Here is a 15,800-nt window from a genome sequence, read left to right as displayed (position 1 = left end):
AAATTTGTTTGGACGGAAGAAGCGCAGCGGGCGTTCGAACACTTAAAGCAGGCGTTTGCGTCGGAAGAGCAACTTTTGCACGTAGATCTACAACAACCAATGAGGGTGGAGACTGACGCGTCAGACCGAGCGGTGGGGGCCGTGCTTCTCCAGCCGGGAAAAGATACGTCCGAATGGAGACCGTGTGCGTTCTTCTCGCGGAAGTTGAACAAATCCGAGAGGAACTACACAGTATACGACCGAGAACTGCTCGCCATTCATGAAGCATTCCGGAGATGGCGGCACTTGCTGATTGGGGCACAGCACAAGGTTCAAGTCCGAACTGACCACAAAAATCTGGAATACTGGAGAACAGCACGAGTGCTGAACCAGAGACAAGTGAGATGGGCCCAGGAGTTCTCCAAATTCCACTTTGAGATTCTTTACGTGCCAGGCTCCGAGAACGTGAGGGCGGACGCTCTCTCCAGGAAACCTGAGTACTTAGAGGGGGAGGGAGCGCCTGAGGCAAGACATGTAATCCCTGAAGACCGCTGGGTGTGTGGGGCGGCATTGGTGGGGCAGAGGGAACTGATAGAGGGTACTGAGAACGATGAATACGCCCAAGAGAAATTCAGAGAACTCAGGAGGACAGAGGAGAACACAGGGGGGTTTGAAGAAAAGAACGGGGCGTTGTATTACAAAGGGGCACTGTACATACCAGATGGGGAACTGAGGGGCAGAGTACTCAAGCAGTTGCATGACAGCCCCACAGCGGGGCATTTTGGACAGCACAAAACCATGTGGTTGGTTACCAGAGAGTTTTGGTGGCCCAAGGTGAGGGAGGACGTACGGGAATATGTCAGGGGTTGCGACAGGTGCCAGCGAGCGAAAGGGGAGAGGGTGGCGCCAGCGGGGCTATTACAACCCTTACCCACACCAGAAAGGCCATGGGAGGCAGTATCCATAGATTTTATGACGGACCTGCCAAAATCCAAGGGCAAAACAGCTGTCATGGTGGTGGTAGATCTATTAACTAAGATGTGTCATTTTATAGCCTGTTCCCATGCGGTCACCGCGGAGGAAACCGCCAAGTTATTTGTAGAGCATATTTTCAGGTTGCATGGCGCCCCCTTGAGGGTGGTCAGCGACAGAGGGAAACAGTTTACTTCCAGGTTCTGGAGGAAACTTATGAGCTTACTGCACGTGGAACTCAATTTCTCAACTGCCCGGCACCCAGAAACAAATGGGCAAGCGGAAAGGGCAAACGGGATTTTACAACAATACCTGAGGTGTTATGTAAAAGACAGAGAAAATGATTGGGTAGATAAGTTACCTCTGGCAGAATTTGCCTACAACAACGCGGAGAACGTGTCCACAGGGATGAGTCCTTTTCTGGCAAATTATGGGTGTCATCCCCGGGCATTTCCAGGAGAAGGAGGGGAGAGGTGGAGCGTGCCGGCGGCGGAACACTTTTTTGAAGAGATGGAAGCGATCCACCGTCAGCTTCAACTTAACTTAGAGAAAGCCAAGGAAGAATATAAGAAACAAGCAGGCAGAAATAGGAGGGAAGGTGAAACTATAAGGGTGGGAAACCGGGTGTGGCTATCCACCCAAGGACTACCGTTCAAGGGAGGGAGTAAGAAATTGAGACCCAAAAGATTGGGACCCTTTGAGGTCATACAGCAGGTCAACCCAGTAACATTCAAACTCAGACTGCCCAGTCACATGAAATTGCACCCAGTATTTCACAGGTCATTACTGTCGCCATACCGAGAGGGACGTGAGTGGGGGGAGCGTGAGAGAGAGGCCACCCAAACGCCCGTGATAGAAGAGAGAGAACGCAACATGAACGTGGCAGGAATCATTGATTCCAGGTGGAAGGGGAATCAGGTGGAATATCTGGTAGAATGGGAGGGGGAAGTTGAGTCGGAAAACACTTGGGTACCAGCAGAGTTAGTCAAGGACGAGGTTTTAATAGAAACATTTCATCAGCGTTTCCCAAAAAAACCGCAACCCGTGGCACGATTTAGAAGGGAACACTTTGGGACCACCGATGAGGAAGGGGAGTTTGAAGGGTTCCCAGAGTCAGGGGTGGGTGAGGAAGCCGACTCCGACGAAGAAGAGGAAGACGAGGAGAGAGACGGTACGCTGTGGTTAGAAGTGTTTCAATCCTCGGACGACGAGGAGAGTTCCTTCCGGGGCTTTCCGCCCTCACCGCCAGTGGGAGAGGAGGCGGGGGGGTGAAGTGGGCCCTGGGGGGGGAGGTGGATGTCAGGGAACTGCCATCGGAGGGACAGGTGGTGGAGAGGCTCCAGGAGAATAGGAGAGACTCTACAGCAGAAGAAGGAACCAGTAGGGGGAGAGCAGGAGTTCCAGCGGAAAGGGAATCGGGGGAGAGGCTCTGGGATACTTCTAGTGAGAACAGTGAGGAGGTAACAAGACTCCCTTTAGCAACCCCCACCCCTCGCCGGAAGCTGTCACACAGAGAGTCCAGGAGGCGCATGTCCGTCAAACAGCTTTTATGTTGGAGTAAGTTCCATAGACGCCCACTGTCGGATTCTACCAGCGACTGACGGAGTCATGCTTTGGGGGCTCCGTTAGTGCCTAGGTTTGGGTGACCAGCCAAACCCCAGAGGGATCAAGCTTTTACGCACAAGCAGCTCATTATCCCATCACAGGTGGGTTCTTTTTCTTTTTTTGAATTGTTTGGTTGTGTACTTTTCCAGTCTGTATTTCTGTTTTTTATTTGCATCTGCGTTTGTAGAACCAATATTCTTTCATCCAGCTCTTCATAAACATAAGGGCTAGAAACCTGTTTCCTGTATGTCTGTATTATATGTGGAAAAAATGAAAGCTAACATCCTCAGGAAGCTGAATTATGTTCTGCACTTATAAGTGCTTCTGACACTCCTAAGGAATTGCAGCACATTCTACAAAACATCCCTGGTCAGTGCCAGTAGTCGAAGTGTATATTTGCAAAAATAGAAATATGTCACAGAAATGTTGTTGTTGTTGTTTAGTCGTTTAGTCATTTAGTCGTGTCTGACTCTTCGTGACCCCATGGACCAGAGCACGCCAGGCACTCCTGTCTTCCACTGCCTCCCGCAGTTTGGTCAAACTCATGCTGGTAGCTTCGAGAACACTATCCAACCATCTCGTCCTCTGTCGTCCCCTTCTCCTTGTGCCCTCCATCTTTCCCAACATCAGGGTCTTTTCTTCTCATGAGCTGGCCAAAGTCTTCAGGATCTGTCATCTCCTCCAGCACCATAATTCAAAAGCATCAATTCTTCGGCGATCAGCCTTCTTTATGGTCCAGCTCTCACTTCCATACATCACTAATTGTTATTACTGCATAGTTATTAAGATTATTGCATATAACATCAGGTTTTTGTTGCTGCCTCCAGTATAATGTTGTGAGCCTCCATCCATAGTTCTTCAGGCACTCTGTCCACCAAATCTAAATCCTTAAACCTGTTCCTCGCTTCCACTGTGTATTCATAAGTGATTTGAGTTAGATTGTATCTTACCGGCCCAGGGGTCTTTCCTACTTTTTTCAGTTTAAGCTTGAATTTTGCTATAAGAAGCTGATGATCTGAGCCACAGTCAGCTCCAGGTCTTGTTTTTGCTGACTGTATAGAGCTTCTCCATCTTTGGCTGCAGGGAATATAATCAATCTGATTTCAATGCTGCCCATCTGGTGATGTCCATGTGTAGAGTCGTCTCTTGTGTTGTTGGAAAAGCGTGTTTGTGATGACCAGCTTGTTCTCTTGACAGAACTCTATTAGCCTTTGCCCTGCTTCGTTTTGATCTCCAAGACCAAACTTGCCAGTTGTTCCTTTTATCTCTTGACTCCCTACTTTAGCATTCCAATCCCCTATAATGAGAAGAACATCCTTCTTTGGTGTCACTTCTATAAGGTCTTGTAAGTCTTCATAGAATTGGTCAATTTCAGTTTCTTCTGCACCAGTAGTTGGTGCATCAACTTGGATTACTGTGATGTTAAAAGGTCTGCCTTGGATTCGTATCGAGATCATTCTATCATTTTTGAGACTGCATCCCAGTACAGCTTTCGCCACTCTTTTGTTGACTATGAGGGCCACTCTATTTCTTTTACGGGTTTCTTGCCCACAGTAGTAGATATGATGGTCATCCGAACTGAATTTGCCCATTCCCATCCATTTTAGTTCACTGATGCCCAGGATGTCAATATTTATTCTTGCCATCTCATTTTTGACCACATCCAACTTACCCAGGTTCATGGTTCTTACATTCCAGGTTCCTATGCAATATATGGCACACTAAATAGGCAAAAACCGCCCACAAGTTATGATTCACTTGCACCTTTTCTTAGCTCCTTTTCCAAATGCAATGCCTAAAAAGGAGCATGCACAAAAGGCTTAAAAACCCAACCAACCCACATACCTTAAAACAGATACAACAACGAAAGCAGAAAGCAGTAAGACCTGCAAGAAAAATTGCTATTGATAACTGTTTTGTTATCCAAGCTGATGGAGCAACTAAAATTCACCTTAAATGACCAACCAGTTTATTATGCCACAAGTGTAAGGAAACTAGAGTTCTTCAGAGCACATACCCTAATACTATGGTTCCCCCATGGACCACTTGAAAATTGCTGAGGGTCTTGGCGGACCCCTTCATAATTCTTCCGCTCACTGTAGCAACTGTAATGTGCCGTGCTAGACAATGCATGATTTTTAATTACTGTATATTTTTCCAGACACACTGCAGGAAACCTGGATGATGCTCACAAGCCACAGTTTAGGAACTACTGCCCCCAATGAACTTGCTGCCTTTAAAGCACCACAAGGTTAGGTAAAGGTAAAGGGACCCCTGACCATTAGGTCCAGTCGTGGCCGACTCTGGGGTTGCGGCACTCATCTCGCTTTATTGGCCGAGGGAATCGGCGTTCAGCTTCCGGATCATGTGGCCAGCATGACTAAGCCACTTCTGGTGAATCAGAGCAGCGCACGGAAATGCCGGTTACCTTCCCGCCAGAGCAGTACCTATTTATCTACTTGCACTTTGACGTGCTTTCAAACTGCTAGGTTGGCAGGAGCAGGGACCGAGCAACGGGAGCTCTCCCCGTCGCAGGGATTCGAACCGCCGACCTTCTGATCAGCAATTCCTAGGCTCTGTGGTTTAACCCACAGCGCCACCCGCGTCCCTGCCACAAGGTTACTGCATTATTATTTATCCGCTTCTGCTGTAGCAGGCGATCACAGCTTCCCCTCTGGAAATTAGTAACTGAAAACATTTTGATCTGCCAGTAAAAATGCAGCCAAGGGCCTGTTGGGGGCTTCGCTCAAGATTCACTTGCCCAAGCCCCCCCTCTCAGGAACAAAAGTGTGCATTAGCAATGACAAATTTGGAAAATAATGAGAAAGCTGAACAGAGTTATCGGCCCCTAGACAGCAAACCATATGAGTTTTAGCCAGGTTAATCAGCAAACTGCTCCGTAGTTTCTTCTGCACTTAACAGGAGGAGAAACTGATTCAGCGACTCATTTCCAAGCACAGCTGTCTGTATTCTATAGATATCTTACGCTATTATTATTATTATTATTATTATTATTATTATTATTATTATTTAAATACACTGAGCGCTGCTTGAAACTGGAATGGCTGGTCCGTGCAAGAATGCAGCCCATTGCGTTCCTTGAGTTATGCTGCGAGGAAGCAGACTGTTTCTGGCAGTCTGAAAAAGAAGCTGAGACGAAACCGCATGTTTTTCAAAGTCAAGAGTCCGAGCCAGCCCCCAAAATATCATCTCTCCCCAAAGGCTGCACTTGCATCAAGTGGAAAGGAGGATGAGACAGAGGCAAGGCAGGAAAAGGGTTTGTTTAGCACGCAGGCATGCCTAATAAATAAGGGCTGCTGCTTTTAGACTTTGGAGAAGCGAAATCCAATGGCATCTGTAAGAGAAATGATGGAAAAGTCACTGGACCATCTTCCTAGTTCATCTTGTTCAGTGCCAAGGGGCCGGGCAGAGAAGAAGCAAGACGCTCCACTACCAATGGCCGTGTCCACACTAAACCTTGGCACCACCTTTACTGAGATGGCAACAAGTGGAAGATATCTGGGATAACGTGAACGAAACACTTTTTGAGCCGTTAAAGGTGTATTTATGCAAAATACAAAACAGTGGAATGGTCTCCCTCAGGAGGCTGTGGGCTCTCCTTCCTTGGAGGTTTTTAAGCAGAGGTTGGGTGGCAGTCTGTCATGGATGCTTTAGCTGAAATTCCCCTGCATTGCAGGGGGTTGGACTAGATGACCCTTGGGGTCCCTTCAGACTACACTTCAATAAGTAATGACATAAGAGGAGTCTGCTGGGTCGGGGCAACCAGTGACAGATTACTCATTAGGGCAAACTGGGCAAATAATAATAATAATAATAATAATAATAATAATAATAATAATAATAATATTTTATTTATACCCCGCCCATCTGGCTGGGCCTCCCCAACCACTCTGGGCGTCTTCCAACAAAATACAGTCGTACCTCAGGTTGAAGTTGCGTTACTTCCGGGTTTCACTGCTTGTGCATGCGCAGATGCTCAAAATGACGTCATGCGCATGTGCAGAAGTGGCGAATCGCAACCTGGACACGCACAGACATGCAGGTGCGGGTTGCGTTCGCTTCAGGATGGGAACGGGGCTCCGGAACGTATCCCGTTCACATCCAGAGGTACCACTGTATTAAAATACAATCATGCATCAAACATTAAAAGCTTCCCTAAACACCGCGCCCCACCAGCCTTAGACTGCTCTCAGCCAGCTCCCACCTTCCTGTCATCTTACTTATGACCAGTCAGGAGGGTTTTGACACAGGAAATGGCCTTATATGAAGTCCGACCACATCTAGCTCAGAATCACCTTCACTGACTGGCAGTGGGGCAAATCTTCACAAAGGCAATTCCTAGCCCTACCTGAAAGTGCCAGGACTTGAACCCAGGACCTTGCGCATGCAAAGCAGATGCTCTACCACTGAGCTATGGTCCTTTCCGGCTGACGGCTCTGCCTGTGGCTGGCTCTGGCGCCCCCTGCTGGTGGTCTTCCTACCATCCACAGCACAAGTACCATTGAGCACCCATTGCCACCAATGTTTGCAGGAAAGACAGGTCCCAAATATCAGCTTCCGTCTTTCCTAGATCATTTCTCCACTGCCCTCTAGCACCAAAACTTCCCCTGCAGGGTGCACACGCACTTCCCAGGAGATGGTGGAATTTGACTGCCTTGTAAGGGAGCGTTGCTGCTTTTGCTATGAGCTGCACCCTGGGATTATTTTTAATCCGCCGTGATTCCAAGCCCCTGAGCAGACAGCAGCCCCGAGACATTCGCCTGCTTGATTTACTGAGTCTTTGTGTGAAACTGTGCAAACTCACGTACAAATCGGAAGACGCATGAGCAGCTATTAAAGACAGCAAAGGCTGGAAAAAAGCCCAGAGAACAGTTACTCCTCTGCACAAAGCACAAAAGCCAATATTGAAAGGTCACTTGCATTTAAAGGGGGAGAGCTTTGCTTGACATCTTGGCAAAGGAGGCTGTGCATTGAAGATGAATGATGCCCTTGCGTCACGCGGTACAGGCAACAGAACTTGCCCAAGATGCTTTAGCTGGATAGAGAGCACTTCACAGAACCATAGAGTCTAAAGGGACCCGAGGGTCATCTAGTCCAACCCGCAGCAATGCAGGTATCACAGCTAAAGCATCCATGACAGATGGTCGCTGGTTTTCCCCAGAAGCACTTGAAATCAAGACAACAGTCTAGATTAAGGGTCAGGACTTTGCAGGACTGGGGCTTCCCTAAGTTTGTTCTGAAGAGGCAAAGCGCTGCCACACAGGTGAGGCTGATTGGTAACTCACTGCACCTGGTGGCAAGAGCCTGGAAGGGATATAAGGTCAGCATTTCCCTTCGGCTTTTTGCCACAGCAACACTCTTTCTGCCTTGCTGTGTTTGACTCCCTGCTTCTTGATCCTTGGACCCTTGACTTCCTGACTCCTTGCTTCTTGATCCTCAGACCCCTGACTTTGTGACTCCTTGTTCCTTGATCCTCAGGCCCCTGACTTCGTGACTCCTTGTTCCTTGATCCTCAGGCCCCTGACTTTGTGACTCCTTGTTCCTTGATCCTCAGACCCCTGACTTCGTGACTCCTTGCTTCTTGATCCTCGGACCCCTGACTTCGTGACTTCTTGTTCCTTGATCCTCAGGCCCCTGACTTCGTGACTCCTTGCTTCTTGATCCTCAGGCCCCTGACTTCGTGACTCCTTGTTCCTTGATCCTCAGGCCCCTGACTTCGTGACTCCTTGTTCCTTGATCCTCGGGCCCCTGACTTCGTGACTCCTTGCTTCTTGATCCTCGGACCCCTGACTTCGTGACTCCTTGTTCCTTGATCCTCAGGCCCCTGACTTCGTGACTCCTTGTTCCTTGATCCTCAGACCCCTGACTTCGTGACTCCTTGCTTCTTGATCCTCGGACCCCTGACTTCGTGACTTCTTGTTCCTTGATCCTCAGGCCCCTGACTTCGTGACTCCTTGTTCCTTGATCCTCAGGCCCCTGACTTCGTGACTCCTTGTTCCTTGATCCTCAGACCCCTGACTTCGTGACTCCTTGCTTCTTGATCCTCGGACCCCTGACTTCGTGACTTCGTGACTCCTTGTTCCTTGATCCTTGGACCCCTGACTTCATGACTTCTTGTTCCTTGGACCCCTGACTTCGTGACTCCTTGTTCCTTGATCCTCAGACCCCTGACTTCGTGATTCCTTGTTCCTTGTTCCTTGATCCTCAGACCCCTGACTTTGTGACTCCTTGTTCCTTGATCCTCGGACTCTTGGCTTCCTGACTCCTGGCTTCTGGACCCCCGTTCCTGCTCCCACCCCACCATCTTGCCCCGGTCCCAACGTCCCCAGCCGGGACTTCGATCGCCTGTGAACCAAACCATGACACCCAGCCCTGAGAGATCGGGGCAGCGTACATGTTTCTCTCTTCCAATTTAATTTCACAACAGCCCTGTGAAGTTGGCTAGGTGCCGAGATGGGGAGGGAGTGGGGTTCTGATGACTGGGAGTTTAGCCTGGGACCAAAGAGCATAAGACTCTTAATTTCAGGGTCATGGGTTCGAACTCTGTGTTGGGTGAAAGATTCCTGCATTTCAGGGGGTTGGACTAGGGTACCTTCCGACTCAACAATTCTATAATCTTCAGCATTGAAATAAAACACACAGCGCTGTTTAGCCATTCAATACCTGGGTGAGCAGGAATATTTTTAATTTCTCCTCAGTGTTAATAAAGGGGGGGGGGAGAAGGACATGTACCTCACCAGGGAGGACATTCAACAAGCAGAAAACCACCACCAAGGAGGCCCTGCCTTGCCTGGAAAAAAACCTTTTGATGGTCCCACACAGAGATATGTGTCTCCATCAGCCTCCGAAGGTCTGCAAACAGGTTTGCCTGCCATCAAATTCGTGATGCTGGATTTTTAAAAGGAGGCAGGTGTTTCCCTATCTCGATTGCTCATGCTTCAAAAATCTCCATAGAGGGTGGGGGAGAGAGCAGAAGATGGGAAGGAAGAATGATTTCTTTTTGAAACCAAACAAAAATGGTTAAGAACTCATTTTGGCTGCTCTTGGGGGAATAGGAATTGTGATGGAAATGTTTGAACGCCGCCATGACAACAGGCCAGAATCAACCCACCCACCCACACACACACACACACACACGGGCCTTTGGTTCAAAACCCAGCAACCGAAACAAAAGTCTCATGTTTCCCACAGCCCCCACACAAACCTGATCACGGAAGATGCTTGAACAGTCTTACGTCAACTGGGCGCCCTCTAAACTATAGCTCCCTCCCTCCCACCCCCACCCCAGGCAGCTGTACTGGCTCTGCCTGGAAAAGGAGGCAAATAACTAAATATTTTTAAGTTTTGAAAGGGATCGAAAACCTTCATTTGTCCTAGCCAATGTTTTGCTCTCAGCTTCATCTTCTAGTTCCTGAGATTTTAACCAGGCGTAGTCTCACACATTTTCAACAAGCCCACCCTGTCTTTGGAATCTTAGGGGCTAGATGCTTGGGTTTTATTTTGTTTTTAGTCCACACTTTTTAACACTTTTTAAAAAAAGCATTTCAAAACTGCTTGATCTTTTAAAACCACCTATGTATACAAAAACAGAGCATAAAAGCAGCATTATAAAAACCAAGGTACAGATTAAACAGTAAAAGGAATATTATAAACACTGATTAGGGCTGGTTTTCAACATTGCAATATGTCACCAACGAAACATTGCAATATGCTGATGTAACGTGATGTCTGAAATAAGGATGGAGCAATGTAGAACCATTGGGTGCTGTGCCGGATTTATGGATAAGCTAAACAAGCTATAGCTTAGGGCCCCACTCTCTTGGGGGCCCAAAAAAAACTTAAAGGAAAAAACACCTGGATGTACATTTCCAAAATATAAGATAAAAAAAAAAAACCTACATACAGCAACAGTGCTTTGTGTTGTGTAGGCTCCTATGATGTAAGCAATGGGCCCCGCCTACTAACCTGCTCCCTAAAATATCACTGGTTTGCTCATTTCTATATATAGGGTGCCTACATTCTGCATGGACTGGTTGCGTGACAACATGTGCAAATGGCTTTAGATACCTATTAAAGGTAAAGGGACCCCTGACCATTGGATCCAGTCATGACCGACTCTGGGGTTGCGGCACTCATCTCGCTTTATTGGCCGAGGGAGCCGGCGTACAGCTTCCGTGCCATGTGGCCAGCATGACTAAGCTGCTTCTGGCAAACCAGAGCAGCGCACGAAAACGCTGTTTACCTTCCCGCCAGAGTGGTACCTATTTATCTACTTGCACTGGCATGCATTCGAATTGCTAGGTTGACAGGAGCTGGGACAGAGTGACGGGAGCTCACCCCGTCACAGGGATTCAAACCGCCGACCTTCCGATCGGCAAGTCCTAGGCTCTGTGGTTTAACCCACAGTGCCACCCGCATCCCTATTAGGTCCACAAATTACCAGATAGCATATATTCAACACAAAAAACAGTGGCAATTTGTTGTTGACAAAGGACAGCTGGACATATAAAGGACCCCAATACCTTCAGTAGCTTAGGGCCTCATCAAACCTAAATCTGGCCTTGGTTGGATGGCTTCACGGGTTTTCCCACATTGTGATTTTTGCACAGCACACAAACACACGTCATGATTCGCGACATATTGCCAGGTCAAAAATTACGAAACTGATATCACTATATGGCCTTCAAACCAGTTTCAGATGATATATTGCTATATCGCCCAGCCGGAGCACAGATAAAAAAGCAGGAATTGAGAAAGAATGCCACAGATCAGGGAAAGCCTGGGCAGAAAGAGATGCTTTTGCTAAGCTGCCTGAGGCGAGCGATGGTTGATGTTTCATGTAGAACAGAGGGGAAGGCAATGCAGGGCAATGGTAGAAAATGGAAATGTTTTGAGTTCACTGCCATGTGATATTTTGGCAAGGATGGTTTTGGCAAGAACTAGAACCTTCAGATTTTGAATTATGGTGCTGGAGGAGACTCTTGAGAGTCCCATGGACTGCAAGAAGATCAAACCTCTCCATTCTTAAAGAAAGCAGCCCTGAGTGCTCACTGGAAGGACAGACCCTGAAGCTGAGGCTCCAATACTTTGGCCACCTCATGAGAAGAGAAGACTCCTTGGAAAAGACCCTGATGTTGGGAAAGATTGAGGGCACAAGGAGAAGGGAGAAGTGGACGACAGAGGACAAGATGGTTGGACAGTGTTCTCGAAGCTACAAACATGAGTCTGACCAAACTGCGGGAGGCAGTGGAAGACAGGAGTGCCTGGCATGCTCTGGTCCATGGGGTCACGAAGAGTCGGACGCGACTAAACGACTAAAAAACAACAACAGACCCTCCAGACACTTTTTATGATTTGGGTTTGTTTGTTTTTACAACACATACAACAGAGCCACCATTTTCAAGACAACTCTTCTCACAAGCCTGGGAAATCTCAATGATACTTTATAATCTGACTGGGGCAGTGGCCCACAGGGCCACAATAAATGTGATAATGTATACACCTGGAAATCCTTGAGTGCACTTCTAATAGGGAAGTTATGGTAACCTGTTGCTTTATGAAACTGATGATTTTGCAAGTTGCCCCCTCCCCAAATTGGGGCAGAAACACAGCTAATGCGCGAATCACAAAGACACAGCTCAAAGCTAGAACATAAGTTGCTACGTGGTGCAAATGGCTACACGTAACACAGGTTCCCAACACGAACACTAACACAATGTAACAGAACACGGTGAGAATCAGAACTGAATCAGCAGAAATTGCCAGTGCTTATTGCGCATGTGTATGGAACATGAAATGAGGTAATGATGTATATGATTGGTGGAATTTGAAATGCGTTTGTTTGAAATGTTATAAATACCACTGCCTGGACCACTGGGTTGCAGTTTTGTGGAATGATCCAACTGTAACCTATTGCTTTGCAATAAACAATGGACTTCTAACTCCTCACATCTCTGAGTTTTATTGGCGTAAACACAGGAGATAAGCCATTTTCTGGCCTGTCCCATTTAGCCAATAAGACTTGACTTTAACACCTGTGCAATTGTACTCATTCTGTGTGCCTATTTTGTGGTGTTGCTTTGATTTCCGCCTGTTATAATTGATTCCCCTGTGATGTATATGTTATAAAATGAAAATTAAACTGGGGAGTGGGGTGCTCTTTAAGTATCAGGACTGACGATTTATCTCACATCAGGCAAAGTGAGGTTTAAGAGCTGTCCGTGAAGTCAGATTTTGCATTTGGTAGGAACTGCTGCCACCCAGTGGAACTGTAAGGACAAGATGCCGCACAAAAAAGACAATTTCGGAACAGACCAAAAATAAGCGGTGTTTTGTAATTTTAAGGGTGTGTCTTTCACGGGGGTTGGACTAGATGATCCTTGGGGTACCCCTTCCAACTCAACCATTCTATGAAAGCGGCTTCTCTGAATCTTGCCACATAATTCTGGGCAGGATGACAACTTCACTTGTGCACATGTCCCTTGTTGTTGGGTAAAAACAAGTAAAGGTGAAGAAGAAGAAGAGGAGGAGGAGGAGGAGGAGGAGGAGTTTGGATTTGATATCTTGCTTTATCACTACCCTAAGGAGTCTCAAAGTGGCTAACATTCTCCTTTCCCTTCCTCCCCCACAACAAACACTCCGTGAGGTGAGTACGGCTGAGAGACTTCAGAGAAGTGTGAATAGCCCAAAGTCAAGGTCAAGGTAAAGGCTCCCTGGATGGTTAAGTCCAGCCAAAAGCGACTCTGGGGTTGTGTCGCTCATCTTCCTTTACTGGACGAGGGAGCCAGCGTTTGTCCACAGGCAGCTTTCCGGGTCATGTGGCCAGCATGACTAAACCGCTTCTGTTGCAATGGGACACTGTGCTGGTAGGCAGATCGCATGGAAATGCTGTTTACCTTCTCACCACAATGGTACCTATTTATCTACTTGCACTGGCGTGCTTTCAAACTGCTAGGTTGGCAGGAGCTGGGACAGAGCAATGGGAGCTCACCCCATTGTGCAGATTCGAACCGCCAACCATCTGAAGTAGATTGGTCTCGACTTACCATACTCCCCGAAGACAAGATGCATGCATTTCCGACCCTCCACAACCCAGGACACCATTTTAATGCCGAACCAAATTAACAGCATCCCTAAAGTGGCGTCCAGGATGAAATTCATCAGGTAGCTGTAATAAAAAAATACAACTGTTTTTTTAGCAGTTCTTATTTTTATCTGAAAGCCACCTTGAGTCCCATTGAGGGGGGAAAGTGGGGTATAGGTAAATACATAAATAAAATAAAAATAAAAATAAATAAATAAAATAAAAACCCACGTGAACACTCCAGAACACACTCAAAACTCCCACCTTCATTTCTGCCCAAGGCTTTAATCAGGGTGGATTTTATTTAAATCAAATTGATTTAAATCAGGATTTACATCACTAGTCAGTAAGACTTGATTTAAATCATTTTATTTATTTTTACAGAAAGACTCATTCTTGCTGGTATCATGTTAATATTGACAACCAGATGAAGGTTTCAATTTTGGCAATAATAGATTTTCAGAGTAGTTTTTACAGTTATATCAAAAATTACTGATTTGGTTAAACTGTTAGAAATACACAGACAGATTAATAATAATAATAATAATAATAATAATAATAATAATAATAATAATAATAATTTTATTTATACCCCGCCCTCTCCAGCCAAGACTGGGCTCAGGGCGGCTAACACCAGGTATATAAACAAATTATGGAATTATTGTGAAGTTTAATAAGTTAACTGTTTATATTTGGACAACTTTTCTGCTATACTTTATTGGAAAGAGAAAAATAACAATTTAAATTTAAATTTAAACAATTTATTTAACTAAAACAATAACATTATAGCATATGCATCCATGTTTGTTAACTGATGCGATTAAACAATTAAAAAAAAACTTAGACTGAGTTTTAGCATACATGAAAAACTTAAAACAAATCCTTATTAATACCTGTCTTTATCAGATAAGTAACTGGCTTGAACTTGTATTAGGGACAGACACTGGTTAAAGCACAAAAGTAGAGTAGCTTGTGGTCAGCGAGTAGGTGATGAAGACCACCCTGCGATAAAGATATTCTGCTGATGGATCAATAAAATTATCTAAGGGGGCTCGTGACCATATTTGTACAATGATTAGCAGGCGAAATGGGATGATATTATGTTAATAAAACAAACAAGACATGCCGTGGTTTCTGTATCTCGGTGTGCCTGTTCTGTACTCAGGTTCATAGCTGTCAACCGTCCCTTATTTGGCGGGAAAGTCCCTTATCCCAGTGCTGTGTCCCGCTGCTGTCCCTTATTGATGATGTCCCTTAAATTTCCCGGGTTTCAAAGGAAGCAGCTCCTCTCCCTCCCTCCCTGCCGGCCAGGGAGGAGGGAGGCTCCAACTGTGTTGCTTGGCTGTGTTGCTCACCCAATAAGGAGTCTAAGAACGACTGGGGGGTGGAGCTTGCATGCCTTGTGCCGATCAAATCGGCCGCGTTGCCTGGGGACTCGCCTTTGCTCAGCACTTCCCAGCGGAGAGGTGACGGTGGTTTCCCTTGCTGCATCCCCTTTGCCGGGTTGCTGTGCTGTGGGAACCACCGCTTTGTTTGGCTGCTGGCTGGGCTTTCTACCTTTGGCTCGGAGGGGCTCAGAGGTTGAATATACCTGTGCTGGGAAAATCCCTTATTTTGGCTGCTGATCCCTTCTTTTCGAGGCTGCTGGTCCCTTATTTTCAAATCTGTAAGTTGACAGCTATGCTCAGGTTACCAGCTCGCAAGCGTATTTGATAAAGCTTTCCTATTTCACCAAACTTGTTCAAGATCATTTCATTAAGGATCCAGAAGACCTTAAGTCTTGATGGACCATTTTTCATATATAGCACCTTGCAGCTGGGGCAAGACCTCCTGGGAAGAGCTATGGTGATCCACTAGGCCTGGGCTGTTTCGTTGGAGAGTTAACTTCACAGACGACAGGGTGCTTTATTGCTGACCTGAGCCTGACTCTAGCCCCTGAAGCCCACCCAGGTTCCTTCGCATGCAAAGCCAAACTCACAGAGAGCAGGGGTCTTCTTCAGTCAGGTCAGACAGGAAGACGTTGGCAAAGTGGATGAAAAGGGCGCCTATGGCCTGCTTCGACGTATCGTAAAACCTTGAAAGAGTTTGGAATGCATTGTTATTATATATTGAACTTTCTAAGTCGCTCTCTACACAACAA

The 15,800-nt window shown here is 46.6% G+C and overlaps 1 protein-coding gene across 1 annotated transcript in view; it reads right to left on the bottom strand.

The window, feature by feature from the left end:
* The window catches only part of LOC310825845 (store-operated calcium entry regulator STIMATE-like), a gene marked incomplete at its 5' end in the record, with an annotated part of 46,856 nt that overhangs the window by 21,410 nt on the left and 9,646 nt on the right, over positions 1-15,800 (bottom strand). The window contains 2 exons of the mRNA XM_083699667.1: positions 13,623-13,744; positions 15,639-15,734. Coding sequence (XP_083555793.1) covers positions 13,623-13,744; positions 15,639-15,734 — 218 coding nt within the window. The remainder of the gene's footprint in view (positions 1-13,622; positions 13,745-15,638; positions 15,735-15,800) is intronic.

Source organism: Podarcis gaigeae, assembly GCF_964106915.1.
Source record: "Podarcis gaigeae genome assembly, chromosome: 10".
NCBI lineage: Eukaryota > Metazoa > Chordata > Lepidosauria > Squamata > Lacertidae > Podarcis > Podarcis gaigeae.
Note: the sequence above shows the minus strand (reverse complement) of the source record. Positions and strands in the feature narration are given on the sequence as shown.